Below are 20714 nucleotides of genomic sequence, written 5' to 3'. Positions count from 1 at the left end.
AATGGTGGCAGCTTTGGTGACTCGTCGTTTGTTATATCTCAATCAGGCTTTTGACTTGATACATTGTTCAAGATGCCGAATCAACTAGACCTGTGATGATGGAATCTTGCTGCTTGAGGTAAACAGTATGCTTCGGGTAGGAGGATACTTTGCTTAGGCAGTACAGTCAGTTTATAAGCATGAAGAAAACCTAGAAGTGCAGTGGAAAGAGATGGTCAACCTTACCACTCGTCTTTGCTGGCAGCAGCCATACGAAGAGGCAATGGGGGATCTTGAGAACGTGAGATTGCTGGATTCATTTTCGAATCACAAAGAAGGTTGGAACCTGCACTGGAGAAGAGCTTTGACGAAGCACACATCTAGAAAAGAAAATTGACAGCACCGAATCTCATCGCGGAAAACCCCTACGTCCGGATTCTCTCCTTTCGAATGCTTTCAATCATCGTAGATCCTCATCCTCAGCCGTCTGATTTCAATCACAAGGCAATCGGACCCACTGATACCAATCCATCACGATCTGAAAGGCTGAATCCGATACACACCGAACCAGATTTCGAATTTCCACCGTCAAATCCATCGGCATCGATCCCTACCTTACACGACGGTAACGACGTCGAAGTTGGAATGTCAAATGGAGGATTGAATCCATGAGAATCTAATTATGTTGGGACTAGCGTAGAGGAACATTGCACGTTTCCGTTCACAGCTTAAATAATTGGGCTTCACATATGACTAGGAACGAGAAATTTCCACGATAGAACCAGAATACTATAAATGGATGCAATGGATCTTCTTCAACTTCTAAAAAGAGGATTAGTGTATCAAGCTGAAGTGCCAGTCAACTGATGCCCTGCTCTTGGTACTGTCTTGGCAAATGAGGAGGTTGTAGATGGTGTAAGTGAACGTGGTGGTCATCCAGTAATAAGAAAGCCAATGCGACAATGAATTCTCAAGATCATTGCATATGCTGATCGTCTTCCCGAAGATTTAGATGATCTTAGTTGGCCTGAAAGTGTGAAGGAAATGCAAAGGAAGGCGAGTGACACCGCGATTGATTGATTCAAGAAGAGAAGGTAAGTAAAGGTTTTGAGTTTTGGTTTTAAAAATTGAAAAATTGGAATTTTGTTAATTAAGTTTCAATTCATTGTCTTAGACAAAAAAAAAAAGTTATGATCTTTGTTTCGATTTAGTTTTGATTCTCATATTAGTTCGAAAATGTTTATTTTTGTTTTTGTTTTAGTTTGATTCTTTGATTTAGATTGGAGAAGCTTGAAACTTTGTTTCCGTTTTGGTTTTGGTTCATCATGATAGTTGTATAAAGCTTGATATTTGTTTAATTTTTGTTTGGATTCTTTATTTTATTTTCACTAAGTTAGAATTATGGTAGTATAGGTTTTTCACATTCTAAAGTTAGTCATTGATTTGATATCTCAAATTTTAGTATTTCTTGTTGTTAATTTTCAATCTTCATGACAATGTATGACCTTAATATTTTTTTTGAGCAAGCTTTCGTTGATATTTTTTTTTAAGTTCACGATCTCAATATCTCTTGTTGTTATTTCCAATATTTCATGTTAATGTTTAGTCTCAAAGATTTAGGATTAATTTATTAGTTTGATTGATTCTTGCCGATTCTTAAGTTTGTCTATAATTTTAATTTTAGCTAAAAATCCATAATTATTAAGTTATTTAGAATTTTAGTTTTAGTTAAAATCTAGACCTGTTCTAAGTTATTAAGTTGCTAGTTTGATTTACCTTGCTAATTATTTAGTGTTTAGAATTTTAGTTTTAGTTAAATCCTTGCATGTTCAAGTTGATAATTTTATTTAGTTTGATTGATTCTTATTTAATTCCTTACTTTCCAAAGTTTAATACATAATTGTTGATATTGGCTTCCTGATATTTGATTGAATTGTTAGTTCTCTTTATCTTTGATACTTATTTTATACGCACTTTAAGGAATTCTTGAGTTTGAACTTTCTTTTAGAAAAAGGTTTTATTTTATTTTATTTTATTTTATCAAATTGACATTTTGAGTTTAGTCAAATTTTCTTTTTTCAAAAATGAATTTTGCCATTATAAGTTTGGCCCCTTGATCCCAAATGAAAGGTAGCCAAAAAGGGGGGCTCCAATTTAGCTTTTCTCCTATTTTCAAAACCTTCTTAAGTTAGAAATCAAAAATATTTATTTTGTGTCTATTGATTAGGATTTAACAAATGATTGGGTCATTTTTTTTACTTCCCTTAAAGTCATTTTCAAAAGCATTTAAATTGCCAATAAAAGGTTTTAGAAAAACATTCGTTCTAGCTTTAGGCAACGAATACAATTTTTATTAAAATTATGCAACTCATTTCATTTAAGTTGCATTTCTTCTTGTTGGTTTTTAAAACATTTGGTTTTTTATTCACATAGGTTTGGACTTGTGCTCCCAAACTAATGGGGACACACAACTAAAACTTACAGAAATTGAATGGGGACTTGATGGAACCCCTACATAAGAATTTTTTTTCGAAACTCTTCATTGCTGCTAGTTTTCACTCAACCATTGACCTTTTAGTTTTAAAATTCCTTTTTACAACTTTAGAGTATTTTTTAAAAAAATTTCCAAAACTTGTTTGATTTTCCTCACTTCTTGAACTTGAATTTAAGATTTCGTATGAGTTAGAAAGCAATTATGGAATAGAAGATATGAATGAGTCTTTAGGGGGGCTTCATTTTCACCCAGTTCTGGACATCGGAGAACTTTTTGCAAAAATAAAATACCAGACGACTTTTTAAAATTTGATTCAATATTTTTCATCAATTCTAGGCTTCTTGAAATTGATCTTAGACACATAAAATATTAAAAAATATGCCTTTTTGAGGGAGATATGATTTTTCAAAGTCATGCTTACTACGCATGCTGGATTTTGAACATCTAATTAACTTGAGTGTTTTAAAAATATTTTTGAATACTATCCGACCCTGAATTCTTTTTTTTGTTTTTGTGTGATACACACACTTTGAAATATGTGTGTGATTTATTTTTTATTTTTTTTATTTTATGTGATCATTTATTATTTTTAAAAATTCATTTATGCATGTCATTTTTCCTTATCTAATCTGGACTTTGTAGAACCTTTAGGTGCCTTTGCTGTAATCTGTCCTTTGAATGAGAGTTTGGCCTTCAGTATATTGATCTAGATGTGCAGGAGTTATTTTTTGAAATTTTTCATAATTAAATTCCACTCTAAGCCATTTTTTAAACATTGTTTTTTATGCTCCCTTTTCTAATGGCATGCTAATGATCTTGTACACTACTTGAGTTGGTTATTTATTTTTGGAGTCATTTGACTTACCTTGGCTCAATTTTGGCTTTGATAGTGTATATTAGATATAATAAAGATGTTATATAATTTATACGTGTCCTAACCATTCTAACATTTTTTGGAGGAATCTTATAAATTATGCATACTATCTAGGTACGCTCTCTATCACTTGCTTTTCTGAATTTTATGAACATGCATGCATGTTGTTGTGAGCCATATCCATGTCTGATTCCATCCTTGGGTACTTAGATGTATGTTAGATTTGCTTGGATAAAATGCATGTTGTGTACTATATTTCTATAGCAACTTTAATGTCTTATGATAGCGCTTGAGAGGCAGTCCAGGTACGCATCCTAACCTTCCTTTGCGATTGTGATTGGTTTTCTTGTTTGACATGCTATTTTTTGAAATCGCCTAACCTACCTAGGTATCTAAAATTAACCAATTAATTGCCACATTTCCCCTCAACTTAGTCAGTAGAGACCTTTACAGGGCTTAGAGAGGGGCTACCTCTTAGAGGTACCTTCCCAATAAGTAACCTGATCCCCAGACCTAGACTCCGGTTTTTCAAAGACACCTTTTCCAAAAATTATGGAGTCATTTTTTAGGGTTTTCTTTCTAACGGATCTAAAATTGAAATTTTTCCTTCTATATTAATGTTAATAAAATAAAAAAAATAAATCAAGAAATCACTTTGGAAATTAATTTGGTGAGATTGTGTGAAATAAATTAGAATTTTTTATTTCTTTTTGTATATTAATAAAACGAGAAAAATATTTTATAAATTAATTTTTTAAGGTTATGTGGCACAAAATTTTTTATATATTAATTCTTTATAAATTGACATTAATAAAATAAAAAAAAAAATACTTTATTTATTAATTTTTTAAGAAATAAATTAAATTATATTTTTTGGTTTATATGCTAATTTTTTATATTAATTACTAAAATCATAAAATGATTTTTTTAATCAAATTTGTGTATCTCGTGATAAATTTTTTGTATTAATGGTAATAAAATCATAAACATTTATAACTAATTTTGCAAGATTATGTAAACTAAATCAAATTTTAGGCCATATCTTAGCTCACTAATAGAGACCAAATAATATAAGAGCTTAGATGAGTGCCTCCCATACCTAACTAGTAAATAACTTGATCCCATATCCATTCTCATTTCTAGACTAGCTTTTCCTCTATGGAGTCATACAAGATTTTATTTTTATTTTTATTTTTAAATTTTGTTTTCTTTATTGTTTCAAAAATAAATAAAATTAATGGGCAGCCTCAAAAAAGAATAAAAAAATTAGTTTTCATAATAATTTTTCATAGAGTCCAAATTTTGTTATTTGACCGGAAACATAAATAAAAAAATGTAGGTTCACAAAATGGCAATTTCATTGGGATGATAAGAGGTGAAATTCAAACATGAGGGTGAGGATAAAATTGGTATTTAATAGATTCAGTAAATGGATATATCCTTTATGTGCCTTTGAGTACCATTTTCTCATTTGTTCGCTTGATCCACACATGAGGATCATAACATCGTAAACTTACTAGAATTGCATGAGTGATTAATATGCATGACTTTTCTATCCTTTTATGTTGTTTGCCTTTGTATTCGTGTTTGTGATTCTTGCCTCCCTTACTCTAAAAAGCTTAGGTTTGATGCCTTTTTCATGTAATCGGATTTTTGTTTGTAATTTAGATGGTTCACTTTTGGAGATGCAGAGATTCTCAAATTTGTTTACTCCTATTGTAGAGTTGTGAGTTGGAGTTGGTTGAATTAAGTAGTTGGTATTGGACTTGAAACCCGAGTCATTATCAACTGTAAAATTCTCAAATTTTATCTTGGATTGATCATGGCCATGGTCAAGGCAAATAAGACTTGGCTGAGCGGTGCCAGTCTTAGCAAATACTTCAAAACCATGAGAGAGAGGCTATGGAAGAGCGTAAGGAGTGGCTGGAAATGGGCAAAGAGTTAACTTTGGCATCATGGTGATGTGGGGATAGGTGTCGCTTGAAATATATAAGCTTTTATGTATGTGTGCAAATTTTGTAGGAGGGGGAGGGGGGCGGGGCCGGCGGGGGATGTTGGAACCCATATCATGGGCTTTCAGCCTTTCATGATTTGAATTTCTGAATTTCTGAGTTGGCGTAGATGAGGCCTCCAGAAAGGGACGATTCTCAGTAAAATCTTGCGCTTTAGGAGGTGGACATTTCGATTTGAAGACCTATGTCTCCTGCAACGCGTGGGAGGAGAACTTGGTTATGGATTAGCTGAAGCACGGAGGATGAAGTTTGGTTAACCGGTGGTGTATGTGCAAATTGAATGAGGATCACACATACATTATCTCTACTTTCTACTTCGGTGGTCTGGTCTGGAGTACTCTTCTTTGCGTATGGCGTAGAACATAGCTTTGATCATCTGTTTGATGCCAACATATGCGTAGTCCATCCCATGCCTTCCAAATAATGAGAATGAATAACTGAACATAAATGAGCCGCAGAATATAGATTCAAACTATGTTTCAAATGATACCAAACCGGCTTCTATTGTGCTATGATAAATTCAAAAAGGTTTTAAAAAAGATTACCTTGAGGGAAACCTAGTTGATTCTATATATATCTAATACATATATGATGGCAATACGAATCAATCTAGACAAATTGCTAATAGGTTAGGACAAAAACTGCTGTTCTCTAGGTTCCCTTTCCCCCCTTGAAATTCTCTTCTTTACCGACCTTCCATCTCTGAAATGTTTACACTTCCAGAACAGCTCTGTGCCCGCCTTTGTGTGAATCTAGCTCTAACATTGTATGATGAATGGAAAATGCAGGCAGATTTGGGTTTGGTAGGGGCACAGTTTCGTTGGTGAGCATGGAGATAACAGTTGACATTGTAGGCCTATCTGCTGCGCTCTCCTGTACACACAAGAGAGCAATATGAATGCATCTCAACATTTGGGTTGATGAGTGGAAATCCTCCAGCATTGGATCCACTAGCTGCAAGCTAGTACCTTCTTTCCATAGCTCCCAAGCCTGATTCCAGTTCATTTTAGGGTTGATTTACTTACAAGGTTAGTATGAAAATTTTGGAAGGATACACCGGGTGTTGTTGATAATAATGTAGAGACAAATATGAGATTTAGCAGACTTACGTATCCTGCCAGGTTTATGGTAAGGGCACCGTCATTATGATAAAAGCTCTTGTTCTTCCGGCCGCTCACAATCTCCAACAGTAGCACCACAAAGCTATAAACATCTGATTTCACTGAGAAAATTCCTTCCATGGCATACTCAGGGGGCATGTAACCACTGCATCCAAAGTAGAAGGTTCAATTCACTAGATTGAAAAAGAAAGCAGTAGATAAGGAAGAGTCATGCTTACTATGTTCCAACAATCCTATTTGTATTTGCTTCTGATGCATTTCGCCCAAAAGTTCTGGCCATGCCAAAATCAGAAATTTTGGGGTTCAAGTGATGATCAAGTAGGATGTTACTTGCTTTTAGATCTCTATGAATAATTCTTAGTCTTGAATATTTATGCAAGTAAAGAAGTCCTTGTGCAATCCCCTCAATGATATTGACGTCTTTTCCAATCCAATATCATTCTTCTAGCAGGATCTGAAAATTTGGGTGAACACAACACGACTAGTAAATTGTTTCAAGCAAAAAAGGATAAAGAACATAAGGAAAAGTTAAGCAGATAAAAGGAATAAAAAGGGAAGGATTCAAACCAAAGAGGAAGAAGTCCAAGCTTTTATTGGGCATGAACTCATAGATTAACATCTTTTCTTCTCCCTTGATGCAACAACCCAAAAGTCTAACAAGATTCATGTGTTGGAGTCTGGCAATCAGTCTAATCTCATTCTTGAACTCCACCAATCCTTGTCCAGAGCCCCTTGAAAGTCTCTTCACTGCAATTTCTTGCCCCTCAGGTAATTTTCCCTGCAAAAATAATCCACAAGGAAGCTTTAATTGGGGTACTTAAAACAAATAATGCCTATTCCTATTGCATGCTATGACCTAATGAAATTATAATTACCTTATAAACCGGGCCAAATCCGTCCTCTCCAAGTTTATTTTCAGATGAAAAGTTATTCGAGGCAGCCACAATAGAATCAAAACTGAACAGTTTGAGATCATGAACCCTCTTTCCAGCATGGTCAACATCTTTTGAATCACTAAAGCTATTTGAAGTTGCCAATTCATGCAGCATAGCTTCCTCCTCTCCCCTGTTATACCAGAAGTCACAAGTTCAATTATCCAACCCATTAACAAATGGCATTACTATCATCTGCAAAAGTTAAAATAAAATACTGCCTTTGGATTTTCTCCTTAAATAGTATAAGAAGCCCATAAGAAACAGGACCACAAGTACCACTCCTGCAATAATGACCCATATCCACCAACTGTTCCCTGCGTAGATACAAGTTGATAAATTTTGTGGTTAGTGGCTTAGAACAGAACTGAGTGAAAGAGAGAGGGTCTTTTATGGTCTTGATATAGCTCCTCTAATGGTATTTTGAATTTTTGATCACCTATAAGGGTTGTAAATTCAGTAAAAATGTTGGATTCATCAACTACTTTGCCTTGGTTACTTTCAGGAATACTAAATACAGAGAGACTCTTACCCGTAACTCGTGATGAGGATAAAACATAGAGCGCCTCCTGATTTGCATCACCCGCGTAGGCTTGTGTAATTTTTGTACCCCAAAACCGACATCCAGTTCCGTTAGTGTATATAGTATTACAAGCAGTACAAGAACAATTATTCCAGCATATGGCCTGACAATCACTAGGTCCCAAGCTCGAATCTTCTTTTATTGATGATGGTGATTCTGATATATGAACCGATTGCTTCATGAATCCGTCTTTTCTAGTCCTGCAAGTGGGTGGGTTTTGCACTGCACACCCTGGATATTCCTCAAACCCGTCACATACATCGTCCGTCACAAATAAAGGTCTGTTTGTGTCAGAAAGTCCCCCTCTCGAGTTCAACGCCCACTCTGAAACAACTCCATCTGGAACCGAATAGCTAAAGTAAATCTCGTTTTCATTAGCAACACTGTTAAAACAGTAGATGTTATTGCAAGTGTCAAAGCTCAACCAAGGAATGAACTCAAAGCTCCTATTTTTCAAGGTTCCACTGCTCCAGTAGGTGCCCCCTCTGCGTTTCATTACCAATTGTGTGCCATTCCATTCCAGAGTAAAAGTCCCAGGAGCAGGCACTTGTTCGTTTATCCATGAAGCAAGTGACCAGTTTTGTCTGGTTTTCAAGTTGATGCCTAGTTTCATCCCAGGCAGGAGGGTGTCAGTAGGATCATCGAAACTTTCCCATAGTTTCTCCTTCACAGATCCATCCGAATTGAACTCTTCCAAAACAAAATTTCCAGAATCAAGCAGAGTAGCTGTTGAGTTTCTGGCTGCTTGATTGTAATTCAGGACAATTGGATCACCCCCACTATGCATGATCATCAATCTTCCATCGGCATCCAGTGTGAGGTTTGCATCTGTACCGGATACAGGCTTGTCTCTGTTAGCAACCCAAACTTTCTCCTTCTGAGCATCAATTGTGAACCATATTCCTAAATAACTGCCAGATTCCAGGCTGAAGAATCCTAGAGTAAAAGTCCCTTTTGCAGAAACCAGTAATTTTTCTGAGAATTGAAGCTCTTCCCCAGGTTTGATGGTGTCTGTCGGTGCACTAGAAATGTAAGGCAGTACTCCCAACCACATACATGACAAACACAGAGATAAAATTGCACTGCTGAGGCACATGCTGCTTTCCATTTCTACCATTCCAAGTTTCACATGACCATGCTTTCATGGTTAGTATTTATCCTTCAGCCTTCAACTTCATAGTACGTTGACAATGTCATCAGTGAACTACCAGATATCTCACAGCATCCTTTTGGAGCCCGGTCTTCTAAGCTTAGCAGTCTAATTATGGATATTTTTTGAGGCATTTATTGAAGATAAAGTAGATTACTCTCTGGAGGACAATGAAGTTGAAGTTGAACTTGGCCAAGCTATCCCGTATATTATTTTTCTTGTATCTCCCATTTTTATTGTGCTACTCATTGCTTTACAAAAGGGAACATAGATAGGAAGTTGAGAACATGAAAATTGCAATGGGCTATAAGTAACAAATGTTATCCTTCCAAATGTACATTCACCTCAGTTACTCTTTTTACGCACGATATTATTGACCAAGTGACAGAATAAATACCAAGAGCCATGCACATAGTTACAAGAAAATTTGGGATTATTCTCAGCAGGTGATGGACAGATGAGTGTAGATTGTGGTTTTCTGAACCTCATAGTAAAAATATCAATAAAAGTCTACATAAAAGCAAAGCATATAAATGATGATTTGTTAAGAATATTTTCTTAGAAAGTTTCATCCAACTAGAACATAGTGAAGATTAATGTAGTCTGGTACTTGGTTTTATAGATAACAACCTTCAATGCCATAAAAAGTCCCTTGCAGACAAAAGAAAGCTGCTAAACCCCTTCTAGAACTCCCAAGAAATAGGAGCATTTTCCATCAAAGACTTGTGAGAGTTAACAACCTACCAAATGTAAATGCCTTCAGTTTCCCATAACACAATACAATCAAGGATCTAATAAATTTCACATAATGCATCCTTCTCTTCACTCCCCAAGTGGTGACAACTGTACCTCAGCAAGTGGTGAGTTCTTGTACTCAATCTGACACCAAATTTTCAAGGGAGGTCATGGATCACCACCTACAAAGACCACCAAAATTCAAATAGGCTATATAGATTTGTAGGAAGTAATGCTAGCCACACTTCAAAAAACTTTTATGTGGAAAATTACACATTTTGAATTGAAGGAATATTGGATAGAATTTGAGATATATACACACAAGGAAGGATACTAATTTCATCATTTGTCAAGGTGTCCAACTTTGAAACTCCAACATTGGAGCTCTTGTGGGATGTGAATTGTTTGGCAACTTTTACAATTTCTCTATAGATATTGAAAGAACTAGGTTCAAATCCAATTAAGAGCCTCACCTTGCCAGGTAATGTAATTCAGTAACTGCAACATTTTATGAAAAGCTCTTGTTGGATGGGACTTCAAAATTATGGCATGGTATAAGTCACAATACCATTATTTATTCTGTATTTTCCATCATGACGGGTGACATATTAATAGTCCATATGACCACATGTGCACTAAAAGTAGCTTTTGATAGAAGAAGGGTCATGAATGAGGAGATGTAATTTTTCATGAGAAGCTATCAAAGATTAAATATATTTGAAGTCTTGGAAACTTATAGATAAAAAGAATATATCAAAGTATGCAAGAAATAAAGGGTTTGTTTGGAATATGCTTTTAACAACTCTCCATTCTCAAGAACCAAAAAGAAAAAGAAAAATGTAATATTTTTATAGAAAATAATTTTCTATTCTAAAAAAGAAACAATTTTATATTCTTAAAAACAAAAAACAATTTAATGTTTTAAAATAGAAAACATGATATTTTTCTAAGAACCTATTTTAGTTGTTTGTATTTTTGTTCATTTGTTTTTAATTGTTTTTATAAGTTGTCAAATGATTGTTTTAAATAAAATTGTACAAGTTTGAAAAATGATTAAAAATGAAGTACTACAAATAAAATTTAATTTTAAAAACATAAAAATAGGTTATGAAACATTTTAAGTTCCCAATATACTTTTGTTTCATAAAACTACATAAATTTGCTTGCAAAATATTTTCAAAAATAGTTCTAAATTTGAGAATTGTTTTTAGAAATTATTTTATAACGTTTTATAGAACAAAAGTCTATTTGAGAATTTAAAATATATTTTTTATATTTTAAAATATTTTGTAGAAATGAATTTTATTTATAGTGTTTTATTTTTTAAAACATCCCTTAGAAAACTTAAATATGTTTTAAAAAAACAACATATTTTTTTTTTTTTAATTGTTCTACATGTTTTCATGTTTTTTTTTGTCCTTAAAAACAAACTTTTTTTTGTGTTTTCTTTTTTTAAAGCAACTTCCAAACATACGTAAAGTTACTTGTCTCTATGTAATATCTAAAATTACAAGATCAAAATAGATGCATGATAATTCATTCTCACTAAAAAAAATAAAAATTTAAAATAATTTTTAACATAGATCATTTTGAATTGTAGTATTATGGTATTTATGGTGTATATTAGATTTGAATTTTAGTTTATATTGATAGATGTTTTTAGGTGGGATATACTCACTTTCTACTAATACAACTTTTTGTATAATTAATTTAATAAGTATATGTTTCTTTTCATTTAATTATCTCTTCTTTATCAACTTTTAATAATTTTTTTAAATAAATAAATTTTACTATCATTGTCTTCATTTTCAAACAAAATTTATTATCTATTATGCTAACTCTATTTATATCATTCCAATTTCTATAAATATGCCCTCACCTTTCAAATCATAACAAATATTCCTGCACACGTTACTTTTACTCGATCTCTCTCTAATTCAACACTAAAATTCTTCAAATTTTAGACTCAAGTAAAGTACCTGAATGAAACTTGGCATCCTCACGAGACGATGACTTCGGCATCCATAACTATCTTGGGGATATGAGCAATCTTGCGCCATTCTTTCCCTTTTTCCCTCTGGCACCGTTTTTTCAGCAGAGGACATTTATGAATCTCGAGAACAGAGAGGGAGGGCAGCCCCTGTTTCGGAAAGGACTTTAACTTAACGCAGTCAACAATCCGGAGTGCTTCGAGAGATGTGAGGTTTTGAAGCCCCAGATTGTCCAGGGATTTCAGGTCTGGAAAGTCAAAAATACTGAAAGAGAAGAGAGTGGAGGGCAGCAGCAGCCACTCCTCGGAAAATGACTCCAACCCTTCTTCGGTACCTCCCCTGATAGTCAAATATGTGAGGGAGGGAAGTGTTTGTAAGCCCCATTCCTTTCGAGATTCCATAAGCTTGTAGCAGTTCCATATCTCAAGTGAAGATAGATTAGTCGGCAAACCCCCTTCCGGAAATGAAACAATTTCTGGACAATCACATATCCACAAATCGTCAAGCGATGTAAGGAGGGTGTGCATCCGTTGGGGCAGTGACTTAAGCTTCATGCAATTGCGGATCCAAAGGAATCTCAGGTTGGAAGCTGGCAATCCTCCTTGTGGAAAAGACACCAGATTCGGGCAATCCCAGATATATATGTTTTGGAGAGATGTGAGATCCATGTTGCGAACTCCATCTGGAATGTAAAAGGACTCCAGATTTGTACAACCCCAGATATTAAGTGTCTCAAGCTTTGTGAAGAAGGCTAATGGAAAGGACGTAAGAGAATCACAACTTCTAGTTATAAGTAAATAGGTAAGCCAAGGGTAATAGTTGTGCGTGGTCTCCTCAGGAAGGGGTAACTCTACTTTCCCACACTGCATTATTTCAAGTGATTTCAATGAAGGGATGATGGGCAAAGACGTAAGAGAATCACAATCTATGTACAAGCTCTGGAGACTGGTATTATTTTGAGTCATTCCCTCTGGTAGGGTCTCTAGAATGTGGCACTTTTCTATTCGAAGGGTTTCAAGCATGGGGGGCAGCCCCATCTCTGGAAGAGAAGAAAGACTCTGACATTCCTTGATAACCAACTTCCGGAGAGATGTGAGCTTAAGCAAAATTGCTGGAAATTCCACTTGTATGGAACAAATATTACTCACTTCCAACTCAGTTATTGAAGGCAGGTGGACAACACTTCTCAACACTACCTCATCACATTCTTTTAAATTCAGTTTCTGAATGGACGGTGCCTCTGGAAGCTGACACACCAATTGCCCACATTCTAAAATTACCAGGCTTGTTAAAACAGGAAGATGCTTGGGCAAATCCCCTTTCAGCTTTGGACAATACTCAATACGGAGCTCATTGAGACGAGGGAACTCCCCCCCTTCGACTCCAAAACAATCCCATTCCTCCCACACTGATATCTCCTTGAACACCAGAGTCTGCAGGCTTCCAAATGGCTTAAATGAAGAAGGCCCATTCCCATAAAACTCCTGCCCCACCTTTTGCAGAACATCATTCTTCACAATGGAGAGGTTCTGGAGAGACTGTAGCTGTCCAAGCGGTGGCAAGGATGCACAATTTTTACAGTTAGAGAGTTGTAGACGCACCATGTTGATGAATGAAGGTTCCCCTAACCAGCTTGGAAATTTTGCACCATAGTAGCATCTAATGGAGAGTTCTTTCAGGTTGCTATGAGGCTGCAGCTTTTCCAGCACACTTGCTGCATCATGTGAATCACCGACAATTGCATTATCATCTTCCCAATTCAATTCTAACTTGTCAAGGCACTCCTTACCCTTCATATTACTCTCCAAGGCATCTCTAGCATCCGCCACATTTTGCAACTTGAAAATGGCAAGTGTACCACTAAGGTGTGAAAGGTCCCTCAATTCCCCAACTCTTGATCCTGTATGCTTACCGACAACAAAAGTAGTCAACGTTCGAAGATTTTTCATTCTACTCATTTCTATCGGCATCCTTTCTAGATTAGTCCCATTGATTTTGAGATGGCGTAAGTTGATTAGTCTTCCCATTTTTGTTGGTAAATCAACAAGATATCTACACTCTGATAGCATCAACGTCTGCAAGTTGAAAAGAGTAGTTATTGATTCAGGTAGTGTTCCAATTGGAGTATGAGAGAGGTCCAGATAGCGTAAGTGTTTCAAATTTTCAATTGAGTGGGGTACTTCTTTAATGTCAGAGTAAGTCAAAGACAAAACCCGCAAACACCTTAATGTTGACAGCAAACAATGTGAGACCTCCTTGCTTAAATAGAAATTAGGAACCCGGTCAGAATAAGGAGACAATGTTGGAAGGTCCGTAGACTATAGATGTCAAGAAACGATTCAACTTTCTTGAAGGCTTTCAAAGTTTTCCAAACATACAAAGAATGTCGAATCTCCTTAGAAATTTGATTTTGTTGTAGGCCCTCTAATCTAAAACAAATTTTTTTTGATATAAATTGTGCCAAATCATGAATCAGATCATGCATCACAAATTGACAATCATTGTTATGGTATCGTTGAAAGAACGACCTTGACAATAGATTATCGAAACATATGCTCCCAAACTCTTCTACAGCTTCCCCTCTTTTGGAGCCATCTAAGAAGCCTTCAGCCATCCATAACAATACTAACTTCTCCTTGTCAAACACATAGTCCTTGGGGAATATGGAACAATATGCAAAACATCGCTTCAATGTTGTAGGAAGATAACAATAACTCAAATTCAAAGCAGGAAGAATATTATTTTGCTCATTTGGCAAATCCCATACATCATTGTTTAACACTTCATTCCAAGCAGTGCTATCTTGTTTAGAGCGTAATAAACCTGCAAGAGTCTTCACCACCAAAGGCAAACCTTTGCATTTTTTTGCTATCTTCCAGCCAATCGATTCCAAGTTTTGACATGCATTTGAATTTAGATTTTTGAAGGCCTGCTGTGATAACAATAACCAACATTGTTCATCAGTTAGTTGACCAAGCTGATAAGAAGGCATTGTTTGCATAATTGATGCCGCAGTTTCATTGCGAGTTGTTACTAAGACCACGCTGCCTCGTGCTGCGACACTAAAAGGAGCTTGTAGGAGATCCCAACGGGGGGATTTCTCGTTCCATACGTCATCTAGAACAAGGAAAATTTTTTTCTCCTTCATTTCATTCTTCAATTTTTCTTGAAGCAATTCCAAGGTTTTAAATTCACATGGATGTTTTGTGATGGACTCGAGAATTGCTTTTGTTATCCCTACAACATCAAAATCATCCGAAACACAAACCCAAACTCTCTTTTCAAAACGGTTCTCCACCCTGCCGTCTTTGTAGATGATCTGAGCGAGGGTTGTCTTGCCAATCCCGCCCATTCCGACTATGGAAATGACAGAAACTTTATCGAGCTGGGTTGCTTCATCTGACAGCATCAATTCAATGATCTTCTCCTTATCAGCATCCCTACCATGAATACGAGACTCATCTACTAAAGAAGTAGTTGGTAGCCTTTCTTCAATTCCAAACCACACCCCTCCAACACCCTCCCTCAGATGAAAGTCAAGTCTCCGTTTGGCAATTGCATCTAACTCCCTTGTGATTTTGTTTACTTTTTCACCCATCTTTTTGTTGAAGGACATAGCTCTAGGATCCAAAGCACCAAAAGTTGGGATGAGCTTGCGTACCTTACTTGTGCTGGCTTGATGGCCTTCTGTCAAACTCCTTCGTTTGGCTTCAGTATCAAACTCATCCACCACATCTTCAATGTCATAAGCCAAAGATTTGAGGTCATCCAGCCAAACTTCCACTGCTTTCTCCCTGATCTGCTTGTTCTCAGCATCATCCAGCACTGCTTCAATATGGGTCAACGTCCTCCTCCATTCTTGGAGTGTTGTGTCAACTTTTTTCCGGCGAGCGTACTCTAACAGCGGGGAGGCGATCAATTTGTCAATCAACACACCAAGGAAGGAAGATCCAACTGCCTCAGCCACAAACATATTTTCAGTAAATGCGAGAGAGCAAAAGTGATAAGAGAAGGGAAAGTTTCCACAGATTGTAAGATTGTTGTTGTAGTGACCCTTTCAACTCACAAGAAGACATGGACACAAACACCCACTATTCGCAATTGAAAAGAAAAATAAAATAAGAGAAGGGTCATCTTATTCTACAGAGAAGGGCAATTCTATCCTACTGTAAAGGGGTTTTGGCTTTGGCTATGTATCATACAGAGCAGTTGAAAGGGATTTTGAAGGGCAAATCATTTGACTGTTTGACTCTTTTGAAATTATTTTTGGAAGTGTTGAAATATCAAAATCCCATAATTCAGATAAATTTATTTTCATCTAAATTTCATATGTTTGTAGTTATTTTCCCTCATTCTAATTCATTGTATCTTAATTTTATTTTTAGATATTTTGATTGAATGGTCTTGACTTGGTAATACATGTGAACAGGTTTGAAGTTAGCTAAGATGCCCATCCAATATAATAAAGCATTTTTCCAAAAGATAAGGTAAAAAATAATATAAGTATATGATTCTATTCTCCATAGAAAAAGCATCTTTATAAGTGTATTGATTCCATTCGCAATAGAAAAAACAACTTATCAAAGTGACTCCCACGTGGCCATGTCCGGAAAACAACCAACAAAAGGTTGATGATGGTCCCACTGCTTTTCAACACTTTGAAAAAATGGAAAAAGCAATGAACCTACTTCTTTGAGGTTCCCACTTACCCATTTTCTTTTGTAACCATGTCATTTCGTTGGGCTTATAGGTATAGGAAAATGCCCTCTACAAAATCCAAAGTTTACTCTCTTTACTCACCTCTGCTATACTGTTCTTTGTATTTGACACAGAGTGTCTACCATTCTCATTTTGCTAAAGAAATGAAATGAAGTAATTGTTACTAATTACTTCCTTTAAAGATCAATGCAGCTTTGGTTAAAGATTTATGCATTTTCCACCATCTTTGCCCTTTAAAGATCATGCAACCATGACCAGCCTTTTCATGCTTATATAATATATTTGTTGTGTATATAGGTACATGTATCCAGCAGGTGAAAAGGAAGTACCCGACCTGTTTGATAAGACTCAATCCAATAAGAAGAACATGAGCCGGGGCAGTTTGGCCCCAATATGAGAACTCCCTTTTGTTGTTGGGTTGGGGTGAGGTCGGCATAAAGGTTACTCCTTGAACCTACTTTATTGATATTTGTATTAAGACCATTTTAATTAGGATTAATAATGGCTAATATATATATATATATATATATATATATATATATATATATATATATTTCCATATTTATAATTGAGATGAGAATCACACCTTTAGTGTGAATCAACTTACCAATTCATGTTAGAAAATAATACTTGTCAATTGAACTCTACCAATTTCCCCTTCAATAAAATAAAATGACATATCATTATTATCATTATGGTTATAGTCATCATCCTCAGCATTCGCATGATTCATTGTTATAGTGTTTGTTTACATATATTACTTGCTTTTTGTTTTTAAAATAAAAAATAGTAGTAATTTTTTTATAAAATAAAAACTCTTAAAGGACTTTTAAAGGAAAAGTAAGGGTCTATTTGGTCATGTTTTGTGAATTTTTTTTTAAGTTAAAGAACAAAAAAATAGTTTTATAGTATTTTATAGAAATAAGGGTATTTGACAAATTATTTAAATATATATATATATATATATATATATATATATATATATATATATATATAGTTTTTAAAAAGAGATTTAGGAAAACAGGTGTAATTTAAAAAATATATATATTTAAAGTGTTTAGGTATTGGTATTAGATCAGAAGAATGAAAGAAAATGATATCATGTTAAATTTTATTTAGTTTTTTATGTTTTTTTTTAAAAAATTTTATGTTTTCATTTTATTTTTAAAAATTGATGAAAACAATTTCTATTTGTTATCTAAAAATAGTTTTTTTATTTCACTTTTTTTAAAGAAATTATTTTTAGAGAACCAATGATCAAATCATGTTAGGAATTTTAAAAACAGTTTCTTATTTTTAAAAACAAAAAATTGTTTTGAAATCACACTACTAGACAAACTCTAATAGTTTTAAAAACCATTTAAAAATTTTTTGATACCCTTTTAAAAGTGATTTTTAAAGAACAATAGAAAAATGGGAAGTCTATCTAATATTTAGGAGGCAACCCTTGGATTCCTGTAAATGAAAACATAGTCCTCACAAAGTGGATCTAGCAGTAATAGTTTAATTCAACCTATCTACAAAAAATGACAATAAGAATTAAAGGAAGAAATAATTTATGAAAGAAAATGGATAAATAATGCTAGATTCATGAGTGGCAAGAATATGATATACATGTCACAAAGATTAATAGAAAAGGCAATTACAAAATCTGATTAAAAAAAAAAAAAAGTGTGTCGTCGTCCAGAGCTATTACTAGTATGTGAGTACTTTTTAAAGTTAAACATGAGAATAGAACTATAGTAATAGAGAAATAGAGCTATCACTAGTCTTTCATCATGTTTTAAGAGTTGCAACACACTGAAAATAGAATCATCCCCTCCCCCTCCCCCTCTCGTCCTTTTTTTTTTTAATTAATTGATTAAAAGGATGAAAAGATTCAAATCTATAAATCTAATATTTCTCAGTTTTGAACTTGAAGAGTAACCCATTTTTGATATAGATACCTTTCAATATTTAAAAGATTATTTTTACAAGAAAAAAGTAAGAACATTTTTATCTAAAATAAGTATTTTTCAGGGTAGAAAAAAGTGGAGGGTTGGTTATACAAATTAGGGATGATTTCATCCATTTTAAATTGAACATGCTAGAATATTTGCATCTCTTTAAATCTTATACCCACTTGGAATAAATAATCCAGACCTTAAACTTATGCTTAGTTCCTAAAAAGCATAGTAAAGAAAAAAAATTATTAAGGAAAATGATTTTCTTATATTTGGATGTATTATGAATATATATATATAATTAAAACTGGGTAGTAATTTATGCTCTTTCAAATTATTTAATCTTTATATTGAAAAGTTAAATTAAGTAAAAATGAGTTTGAAATGATATATAAAAATAGTTTGTTGACTTTATATCTATTTTTTATTTTATTTTCTTCTACTTTTCTTCTCTATTTTCACTCCTACAGTTTTCCTTAAGGCTATGTTTGGTTCCCTAAAAGTTTGAAGGAAAATGTAATGGAAAGAAAATAGAGAAGAAAAGTAAAAATAAAGAAAAAGTGAAGGAAAATAAAAAATAGATTTAAAGTAAATAAATTATTTTTATATACTACTTTAAATTTTTTATTTAACTCTTTTATATAAAAATTAAATAATTTAAAAATATCCAAATATCTTAATAATTTTAATTATGTTTAATTTTTTTCTTATTTTTCATAAGAAAACCAAATATGAGAAAATAATTTTTCTTAGCATTTTTTTTTCTTTCCTTAGTATTTTCCAAGAATTAAACATAGCCTAAATTTTCTAGCAACCAACATAACATAATATTTTGAACTTCCAAGTGATGATGTTTCTTGTAAATATGCTATATATAGGTTTTAGTAAAGATATCTAGATCAACTACTCACTTAATTACTTACTTTGGAGATATTTGGGATCCCATTTAGAAAATGTTGGTCAATGCTCAAGACAGTGTTGGAACTTTTTATGTTTTTATTTATTTATTTATTTTTATATGTGAAAGTGGATAAATTTTTTTATTTTTTGTGATTGTAAGCAGAAAGCGATTTGTTCACCAATATGAAATTATTTTGAGTATCACCAATAGTAAAAAAAAAAAAAAGAAGTTAAATTGGAAACTTATAAAATAAAGTCAATACCATTATTATTTGAAAAATGGTATATAATAATTAAATAAATCAATAAAAAGAAAATAGATTTTTTGGGTTTCCTTTCTACATTAGAATGAGAATTCTTAAACATGAAAATAAATGATTAGCATATCTTCACATTAAAAATAATATCATCATGTACTATGGATTCTGCTTCTTCTAATACCTCATATGCATCTGCAACTTTCCCAGAGTTGAAATACATTGTAAGCAGAATATTAATAACAAAAGCTCTAACCAAAAGCCCAGTTTTGATGACTAGTGTATGCACCTTCCTTCCAAAATCCAGCAACTCCAGAGAACACTAGCAAAAGCATACTTGTCATGTCTAACACCCAATTGGTGCATTTTCGGAAACAAGTTCAAAGCAATCTCTGTATGCTTATTCTCTACACATCCGGTGATTATTGCATTCCACACTGCAGGGATCATCCAAGGTGTTTGATTGAATAAGTGGCGAGCATAACCAATTTTCCCTCTTGGTACAAGCTGACAACAGAGTTGTCTACAAGTATACATCTTGATTTTCGATTTCACTGAATACCCGTTGCACAGAAACTTAGTCTTTTGATTTTGCATAGAAGGAAAGGAGAGTATTTCCAACATGTGTATAGGCTTTGAGACTTGTTTGGATAGAATAGGCATGAAGCTGATTACCAGTTGTACCCATCTAAAATATTCGCTTTGGTGTCACAGATGAAATACAAAATTTCCGTGGCAACTCCTCATTCTGGCGAGATATTGTAGTAGCCATTTTAAGAGGTAAACTTCTTCCATAGGCATGGATAGTAGAAAATACCAAACCAAAAGCATCATTGCCCCTTAATGCATGCTGAAATCAACTCTGAACTTTCAGAGCTATGGCACTTGTTGCGAATTGGGTCATTGAACGAGCTGATTGTGGGAGGGCATCTAATATCAAAAGATGTTATTGAACCTGAAGCTGGGCTCATGGGATTTTTGTTGCATGCTATACAACATTCTGCAGAATTGGACATCCCAAAGA

At 34.1% G+C, this 20714-nt stretch overlaps 2 protein-coding genes and 1 pseudogene across 3 annotated transcripts; all 3 read right to left on the bottom strand.

The window, feature by feature from the left end:
- Positions 1–5834: 5834 nt before the first annotated feature.
- On the bottom strand, positions 5835–7598 carry LOC117918520 (annotated as a pseudogene).
- Positions 7599–7768: 170 nt separating this feature from the next.
- Positions 7769–9103, bottom strand: LOC117918081 (G-type lectin S-receptor-like serine/threonine-protein kinase At1g67520). Its single transcript, XM_034834607.1, has one exon. The coding sequence runs from the start codon at positions 9101–9103 to the stop codon at positions 7769–7771; it is 1335 nt and encodes a 444-aa protein (XP_034690498.1).
- A 475-nt stretch (positions 9104–9578) lies between these two features.
- On the bottom strand, positions 9579–16017 carry LOC117918519 (putative disease resistance RPP13-like protein 1). Of its 2 annotated transcripts, XR_004651876.1 has the most exons (4): positions 15533–16017; positions 11860–13946; positions 9995–10062; positions 9579–9885 (listed from the first exon to the last, which is right to left on the bottom strand). XR_004651876.1 is itself a non-coding variant. In XM_034835243.1 (3 exons), the coding sequence occupies exons 1-2, from the start codon at positions 15842–15844 to the stop codon at positions 11880–11882; spliced, it is 2379 nt and encodes a 792-aa protein (XP_034691134.1). In that variant the 5' UTR covers positions 15845–16017; the 3' UTR covers positions 9579–10062; positions 11860–11879. The 2 variants fall into 2 exon arrangements, 1 of the variants encoding a protein (XP_034691134.1); XM_034835243.1 differs by having other exon boundaries at positions 9579–10062.
- Between the last annotated feature and the right edge of the window lie 4697 nt (positions 16018–20714).

The sequence above is a fragment of the Vitis riparia genome, chromosome 7, assembly GCF_004353265.1.
Source record: "Vitis riparia cultivar Riparia Gloire de Montpellier isolate 1030 chromosome 7, EGFV_Vit.rip_1.0, whole genome shotgun sequence".
In the NCBI taxonomy this organism is placed as follows: domain Eukaryota; kingdom Viridiplantae; phylum Streptophyta; class Magnoliopsida; order Vitales; family Vitaceae; genus Vitis; species Vitis riparia.
The sequence above is the reverse complement of the archived record's forward strand: the minus strand, read 5'-3'. Positions and strand labels throughout refer to the sequence as shown.